This window comes from Trichomycterus rosablanca, chromosome 10 (genome assembly GCF_030014385.1).
Source record: "Trichomycterus rosablanca isolate fTriRos1 chromosome 10, fTriRos1.hap1, whole genome shotgun sequence".
Classification (NCBI taxonomy): domain Eukaryota; kingdom Metazoa; phylum Chordata; class Actinopteri; order Siluriformes; family Trichomycteridae; genus Trichomycterus; species Trichomycterus rosablanca.
The window spans coordinates 26,425,254-26,434,546 of NC_085997.1; the positions used below are offsets into that span (position 1 = coordinate 26,425,254).

Below are 9,293 nucleotides of genomic sequence, written 5' to 3' on the forward strand. Positions count from 1 at the left end.
TGCGCGTGGGTCGGAGGAGGCGTGAGCAGCAGTATACCCACCTTGACTGCAATCAGGGATCCCCAGCAGCAGAAGACAGATTGACTACGCTGAATTGGGAGAAAATGGGAGAAAATGCATAAATAAAATAGAAAAAAAAAGAAATTGTATTTGTAAAAACTGTTATTTTTACTGGATAAAAAAGGTTAATCAGTTGAATTGTGAGCATTGATTAATGGCTCGCTGTTGTGATTGACAGGTCCTGAAGGAGCGCCGGGAGGACGGCGTCTGTTACCTGGAGCTGAGCACTATGTTTCAAACTCAGGCTAACAGGAACAAACTCCTCCAGTACATCCTGGGTTTCAGCCTGCTGTGAGCCATCCTACCGCTCCTGCCAGCTCGCTTAAGGGCTTCTACTGGCTTTGCGCTACTATCAAAGGTGCTACTGTAACGAAAGCTTTACCTAGAAGTGCCTTGAGAAAATTCCTAGGAGCCGATCAAGCCCATTTTGCCACCTTGCCTCCCTGCACGCATTCACATTTATGCTAGATAACGGATTTGCAGTGAGCTTGTTGTTTGATCCAGCGCCAGTTTTCTGAGTGGTGTTTGCGTTGTTTTGTTTTTTATTTAACAATTTTAACAGTCCAGTTGTTTTCACTAAGTTAGGTACAAGTTTCTATTCAGGAATATTTGTTTACTAGTAGAGACTCTGCTTTACCGTGTAAATCTTGGTGTAGATGAATCAGAGGTTCTCAACTCAAAATTCTCACACCCTTACTGCAACTTCATTCTTTATTCCATGGGCATTCTGCCCTCTAGTTTAGAATTTTAAATAAAAAAAATACAGACAGATTTTCTAGGCCCTCGGATGGGACAGCGGTCTATCACTATAGCCCACCACCGCTGAGATCAGGGTTCATATCTCGGCTGTGCTATTGGTTGACCAGGCATCAACATAGACATGATTGGTTATGTCTGGTATAGGGGTGAGATGTAATTGGTGGCTGAAGCCCTACGATGGATCAGCGCCTTGTTTAGGGAATTCCTACCTGCACCCAGTGTGTCCGGTGGAACAGGACCTGCGGCAACCCCGACCGGGATTAAGTAGTAGACAAAAATCAAAAGTGAGTTATTACTACTGTTTATTTTAATGACCATACGAGGAACTCCAAATTAAAAACATAGAGTAAGCTAATAGAATTATAGCAAATATTCTATAAGTAACATTCTTTTGTGCAGAGCTTATTAACTGTCTGTAAAAAAAAAAAACTCAGGCCCAAGGTTGAGAACCACTGAATTAGATTAAAATAGCTGAAATAAACTGTCACAAAACAGTCCCTCTCATCGCATTGCTTAAATTGACTTTTTTTTATCATCATGTAAGATAATTATGTATAATAAGGTGAAGTATAGCAAAAGGCAGTGATATTTAATCTATATAGAACTCCAACTAAACTCAATAGGAGTTTGTGAATGAAACACCCACCAGGCACTGTTAACATTGCCTGACCCTGATATTAAATTACTTTTACACCATGATAGAGGATTTTGACTATCACTCAATATAATATATAATTGCATTGAAATGAAACCACTGGTTGTTGTAGAAGATTTTTTTCATAAGGGCATTAAATTCACTACATCCACTAAAAAACTGTAAATAGAAACGATAGCTCATGTAACAACTTTCTTGTAAATATGGAATATTTAAACAGTGAAAAAACATGTTACCTTGGACTACATTGTGCTGTTTCCTTCTTTTTTAGATAAATTTTGGTTGTATTATGGGTCATTCCTACAATTCGGTGCCTTTTGTGTTCACAGGACTGATCACTGTATTTTTTAAGTACATTTTAAACAATACAATTTTTCTAAACATCTTACTGAAATAATTAACACTTTCAAATACTAAACACAATGTTTTCTACCCCTGTGATGTTGTTAACTGTGTAGTCATAGCAGTCAAGGAGAGGAGCGAGGAAAACCACTGCAAAAGGGATTTATGTTCCAACCAGATGTGTTTATTCACTTTTTTCCGGTTGCTCCAAATTACTTAAAACTATTGACAAACATATATGGGACTACTGGGATTCTTTACCATAACAGAAGCACTTAAATTCACAGTCCTTCTCCTTTCTTTCTCACACTCAGAATGAGCTCTCCCCCCTGACGCACCACTAAAGAGCCGTTTAAATGCGCTTCAGTTCGTGCCAGCACATTCTGGTTTAAACTACTCGTCCTTCTAGGGTGGTCTTATTTACAGTTTCGGAGTACATAATCACTGTGTACACAATAAACATGCAATAATATCATCGATACATACTGTTTTTATCTCTTAGATACCAGCGGTTTTCCCATGTCCCCAGTGCTGTACATTTAGTGATGGATATATGAGGTTTAATCATGACAATATCTCAGTCTTTCAATACTGTTTAAAAGGTTTGCTTAAGTCCCTCTAAACCTTGGATTTTTCTTTATGAGTTTGATTTTATTGCTGATTATAAGTGTTTTTCACACGTCCCTCAAGTTGCCATCCACCCTGTTATTTCTTACTACTGTCTCTTAAAATGAAGAGCAGTTTTACATACTGACATTTCCTGTCGTTCACATTATCTTTTTGGAGGGAAAACAACTGTGGAAGATAAGTGGCTCATTAAACTCCTCATTTTAATGTTGTTTTTTCTACATTTTATCCTAAAAGTCTTATATGGTCAACCATAACGTGTCCACCCTGTTATGTGATATATGACAAAAAGCAATACAATTTGATCATTTTTAAAAATATCACACTAAAAAGCAGAGAATTCTTTGTCTGAATTCACTTTTATGCTAGCATGGTTTTGCTCACTTGCTAGCTAATGACTAATTTTATGTCAGAATGTCCACTCTGTCCACCCTGTTATGGTCCACCCTGTTACGACCTAATACGTAACAGGCTGGACGTCACAGTGTATAAGAGGTGCATGTATAATTTAGCTTGACCAATATTAGTTTGGAAAAGTATAACATCCTTTTTATAATAAAACATGAAAAAACTAATTAAAACAGTGTTTCATTTTCAAAAAGGTTTTAGGTCCAAAAGGCACCCAATCCCAGGAATGACCCTTACACTAGCTTGTATTCATTTGTCATGCTTTTTAAGGCTGCGTTTCACAAACTGGTCATGAAGCACATATAATTTTACAATGTCCCTTTACAAATGCATCTTTGGCTATTCAGCACCTATAAATCTATGCAACCTCTGTTTAATTGGCCAAATAGTTCATGTGACTGTTAAGTCGTGTCATGATTTTAAACCTGTGACAAGTAGGTCTGGCGCCACCTAGAAACACTGACCACAGGACAGGAATACACCAGTTCAAATCATTTCAATAATGTCATTTTAATAGTAATTACTGAAGGATACAAGTGCATTTAAAACATAACAAAAAATTAAGCATTATAAACCTTTTGTTGTACTTAAAATGCTTAGTACATCAGGTGTAGTGGAATTGCATTATGGAACCTACATAGTGCACTATATGCTCATATCATATATATAGATTCAGAATATAAAATAAGAATATGTAGGACAATTTCTTTGAAACGTTATAAACAATTAAAAAATATCTGGAAGGAATACATTTTTAATTATCCCAATGGTCATTTTGACCAAAAGATTTACTAACATGGGATGTCTAAATGTGCAATTTTGTTATTATTATTAAATATACAATCTATTCTAATTCTGATTTTAAATAAAGTGTAATAATAATGCTTTAATGTTTTTTTTTTCTGTTACTTTTAGTGCGTGGCTTCTATTTATTTCTAATTTAATTTCTAAGTTGTGGAACATTTCATGTCATCTTATTTCCCCAGTACGTTAATCACTGCAAATTAGCTGTAATTGCACATTAAAATTTTTTAACTGGGTAACGCTGTTGCCTCACAGCAAGTAGGCCCTGGGTTCGGCCCCCAGGTGGGGCGGTCCGGGTCCTTTCTCTGTGGAGTTTGCATGTTTTCCCCGTGTCCGTGTGGGTTTCCTCTGGGTGCTCCGGTTTCCTCCCACGGCCCAAAGACATGCAAGTGAGGTGAATTGGAGATACTAAATTGTCCATGACTGTGTTCGATATAACCTTGTGAACTGATGAATCTTGTGTAATGAGTAATTACCGTTTCTGTCATGAATGTAACCAAAAGTGTAAAACATGATCTTAAAATCCCAATAAACAAACATTATTAGATATGAGCAGTAATGGAATTTACTGTAAAGTATTTAAATAAGCTTTTATAACAGAGGGAAGATAAAGGTCACAGTTCGTAGTTTTACATGCTACTATGGCTCTATTAAAGGAAAAAGAGTCTTATATGTGACTGATAATTACTAGGTTCTACTGTTTTCCTGTAGTAACTAGGTTGATGATCCTGGTTATATAGCAGATTGTCACAAAACAGTGCTGCTTACAGTATCTCAAATTAAAGAAACGAAAAAGACTTGGTAGAACACTGAAATTTGGCCTCCATTATTATCACAGTTAAAAAAAAATAATAAGAACTTTAAAATATAATCAAGTATAACCAAAGGGTTGGAAGTTTCAATGGTGGTGGCCATTTAAAATGCCTCTTGAGTTGGTCATGAACCTACAGTTGCATGAATTTCTATTGTCCATTAAATTCCCAATATCTCACAACTGTCATAAATCTAGCAGCTGAGTGTTTTCAAACAGTAGCAAATGGAAACATGAGCTCAGTCAATGTACTGGGTGGGCCATTTATATGGATACACCTAAATAAAATAGCAATGGTTGGTGATATTAACTTCCTGTTTGTGGCACATTAGTATATGGGAGGGGGGAAACTTTTCAAGATGGGTGGTGACCATGGCGGCCATTTTGAAGTGGGCCATTTTGGATCCAACTTTAGTTTTTTCAAACTTATTGAGAATTTCACAAGAAAAACAATGGTGTGCTTGGTTTTAACGTAACTTTATTCTTTCATGAGTTATTTACAAGCTTCTCTTTGTTTACAGCCATTGACATGTCGCAGAGGTTAACACGTGAGGAGCGGATAGAAATTGTGTTGATGTCTGGTGAACGCAGTACCCGGGTCATTGCAGCAGATTTCAATGCAAGACACCCTACGAGACCACCCATCTCCCATGCTACAGTTAGCAAACTGCTTGCCAAGTTTCGTGAAACTGGTTCAGTGTTGGATTTGCCAAAATGTGGACGCATGAAAACTGTCACTAATGAAGAAACATCAGTGGCTGTCCTAGCTTCATTCAGCAAGAGCCCACAGCGTAGCACTCGCCGCATGTCACTGGAGAGTGGCATCAGTCGAACATCCCTTCGGCGGATATTAGCTACTCACAAATGGCACCCTTACAAACTCCAGCTGCTGCAGCATCTTAACGAGGATGACCCAGATCGGCGCACTGAATTTGCAGAATGGGCAAAACAAAAATTGGAACAGGACCCTCAGTTTACACAGAACAGGCAATTGTCTATGCTGTGAAGATACGAGATGTGCAGCACCTGAAACTACGGATACTGCAAGCCTGTGCTAGCATTTCTTCTGCGGTGTTGCTATCAGTGTGTGAAGAGTGAGAGAAGAGGGTTGCATTGACAATCCAACACAATGGGCAGCACTTTGAACACATTTTATAAGTGGTCAGAAACTTGTAAATAACTCATGAAAGAATAAAGTTACGTTAAAACCAAGCACACCATTGTTTTTCTTGTGAAATTCTCAATAAGTTTGATGTGTCACATGACCCTCTTCCCATTGAAAAAACTAAAGTTGGATCCAAAATGGCCGACTTCAAAATGGCCGCCATGGTCACCACCCATCTTGAAAAGTTTCCCCCCTCCCATATACTAATGTGCCACAAACAGGAAGTTAATATCACCAACCATTCCCATTTTATTTAGGTGTATCCATATAAATGGCCCACCCTGTACTATAATTTTGGAATACTGTTACAGAATACAAAGAAAAATGTCTAGAAAAACTAGAGAATAATTTTGCAGGTGACAGCAGATGCAGTGTCGCAGCGGACTGGGTTTTCCACATTTGCGTAACTGAAAAACTGATAACGCAGTGGTTAGATTGTATTCAACCACAGTACAATACGACCATTTCCTTTTACATTAGACCACAGAATGGAACACACACAAGACTAATATTTTTAGCTCAGTTCCTGTTGTGTTTGTGTGATTTGGCAGCATATAAAAATAAGAAAAACTAAACTTATAATATTTTTGGAAAGATGAAGCACTGATTACTTCTTTTAATGAAGCTTATCCTGTTGTCTTCTATTTAAAATATAGCCCATTACACCAATCAGCCATAACATTAAAACCACCTCCTTGTTTCTACACTTACTGTCCATTTTTATTAGCTCCACCAACCATAAAGAAGCACTTTGTAGTTCTGCAATTACTGACTGTAATCCGTCTGTTTCTCTACATGCTTTGTTAGCCCCCTTTCATGCTGTTCTTCAACAGAGCAGGTATTATTTGGGTGGTGGATGATTCTCAGCACTGCAGTGACAATGACATAGTGGTGGTGTGTTAGTGTGTGTTGTGCTGGTATGAGTGGATCAGACACAGCAGCGCTGCTGGAGTTTTTAAATACCGTGTCCACTCACTGTCCACTTTATTAGACACTCCTACCTAGTTGGTCCACCTTGTAGATGTAAGTCAGAGACGATCGCTCATCTATTGCTGCTGTTTAAGTTGGTCAGCTTTGAGATCTTCATCAGTGGTCACAGGACGCTGCCCACGGGGCTCTGTTGTCTGGATATATTTTTGGTTGGTGGAATATTCTCTGTGCAGCAGTGACAGTGAGGTGTTTAAAAACTCCAGCAGCGCTGCTGTGTCTGATCCACTCATACCAGCACAACACACACTAACACACCACCACCATGTCCGTGTCACTGCAGTGCTGAGAATGATCCACCACCTAAATAATACCTACTCTGTAGTGGTCCTGTGGGGGTCCTGACCATTAAAGAACAGCATTAAAGGGGGCTAACAAAGCATGCAGAGAAACAGATGGACTACAGTCAGTAATTGTAGAACTACAAAGTGCTTTTATATGGTAAGTGGAGCTGATATAATGGACAGTGAGTATGGTTGATCGGTGTATATCACCACTTCGCTTGCAATTTATTTATTCTTACCTGACGTATGTGATTTTAGGTGCATTATACTGTGCACAAGGAACCTCATATTTTAAAAATGTGCATCAGATAGTCCTAAACAATAATTCCTAAATGTCTGTATGCACAACAGTCGTGAATCTTTACTAACATGATGTTTTATTGTTTTTAAACAAGTGCAGCAAATCTATAAGCAATATTAATGACGATAATAATATAATTATAATAAATCATCTAATAGGGTGGGGTAACTCCAACAAGCTCATGATCAGGTGTCTACATACTTTTGACCATATGGTTATGAAGATTGATAGAGACATAGTGACATAGTCAACAGACACATAAATAGGATTACAGATCAACAGAATTGGTGGCACTTTTGGTACAGATAGGTAAGATTGTGCATAATGATAACATAGCTCAGTGATCACTCAGGGCAGTGATAGCTCAGTGGTTAAGGTACTGGACCAGTAAACAGAAGGTTGCCGGTTTAAAACCCCACAAGTTGCCATTGTTGGGCCCCTGAGCAAGGCCCTTAAACCTCAATTGCTCTAAAAAATCATGTTCAGTTATAATTGTAAGTCACTTTGGGTAAAAGCATCTGCTAAATGCTGAAAATGTAAATAACATGATTGGCATTCTTGCATTTTGTCTGTTGTGCAATTTTACTTCTTCACATGACTGCACTCAGTCTTCTTAAAAACTGATGAGATTGTATATTCTAGATTCCAGTAATCTGCTGTAATCCTATGGTTTGCTGGGTGCTTTTTCACTAGGTAGATTCCCTTTAGATCACCTGGCAGCTTTTCAATAATGATTAGGTTGGCAGGAAAATTCAACTTGTTCCTGTTCCAAGCAATCCATTGCGGTTCTCTATATTTGTTACATGGGGTTTAAAGGTTTTTATTTTTATTTTTTTTAATAAATCTGTCAATAATTCTGTAGATAACATTTTAAAGTAATGAAATTGATGAAATGAAATTAATTGAGATTTATTAATCTTTCCACAATATTATGTAAAGTAGATGGTGAAAAAACTAATTTATTTTTAATCTTGCATTGAGAAATTTGAACTGAACTCAATTCTCTTCTGAAGTTTGGCACAAAGTAGTGAGCCACAACTTATCTCTCACATGCTGCCAGTTCACCTGTTTATTGTAGAACGTTTCAAAAGATTTAACTTTAATATTCTATTACTAATGTTTTGTCCTTTCTCATTTTTCTTTGAATGTTTTTTCAAGCATAAAATAGTTTTTTTTTTGTACTTTTGTCAGTTTAATAAAGTTTCATTGCATTTTACAGCTAAGTGGGTAGCACTGTCGCCTCACAGCAAGAAGGTCCTGGGTCCTTTCTGTGTGGAGTTTGCATGTTCAGTGTCTGTGTGGACCTTAATTACACTTTTTTTCCATTGTTTGGTTTAGCTGTTGTATGCTGCTCTTACTATTACTATAAGTATCACTATTAGTATCGGGGAAGTTTAATTGCACAATTGTGGAACTCCCACCATGACGTAGTGATATTATATCATTATGTGTTCATTTTATATAACAAATTAAGGTACAAACAAATAAAATCACCCCTGTACACCAGTGTACTGATAACTTTTATTTGCTCTTGTTTGTTTTTGTATTAGTTCTTGGTTATAGTGCACTACCATATTTTGTTGTTTACCTGTGAACCTGTCAAGTTACAGCTTGTGAAAAACAAGTTTATAAGCGTCAGTGCAAACAGGTTGCTGTAACAGAACTGGAACAGTGCAAATCGATCAGTGTGCATGAAACTGTTGGTATCTTGTGGTTTCCTGAGTTCCTTGAATAACATTTCAATTTTTTTTTTTTCTTTTGTGAAATTCAAAAACTGATTGTTGATTTTAGAGCTAATGTTTTCCCCCTTTTTATTTAGGAATGTATTGTTGTAAATATCTGTGTGCTTAGTCTAAGTGGTGTTTACTGTAGGCTGCTTGTATTAAAACACTGCTGTACATTACTCTGAAGCTTATTCTACTTTTACCGTGACTGACCATTTTTTTTAGAGAAAATATGAATTCAGATTTATTTTCACAGTAATGCAGGACAGCAAACATACTTTGCTGAATATTAATCATGAGAAAACATTTCTTGAATATGCACAAATATTGATGCAATGAATGTGAGGACTGATGTCAACCATGCAT

General features: G+C 37.2%; 1 protein-coding gene across 3 annotated transcripts in view; it reads left to right on the plus strand.

Moving 5' to 3' along the window:
• The window catches only part of gpam (glycerol-3-phosphate acyltransferase, mitochondrial), a 50,541-nt gene extending 45,476 nt beyond the window's left edge, over positions 1-5,065 (plus strand). For 2 of the 3 annotated variants that reach the window (XM_063003036.1, XM_063003037.1), the window contains one exon: positions 239-3,660. In XM_063003036.1, coding sequence (XP_062859106.1) covers positions 239-355 — 117 coding nt within the window. In that variant the 3' untranslated portion in view covers positions 356-3,660. Of the gene's footprint in view, positions 1-238; positions 3,661-4,987 lie in introns of those variants that run through there. The other variant, XR_010013841.1, reaches the window with a different exon arrangement.
• The last annotated feature ends 4,228 nt before the right edge of the window (positions 5,066-9,293 follow it).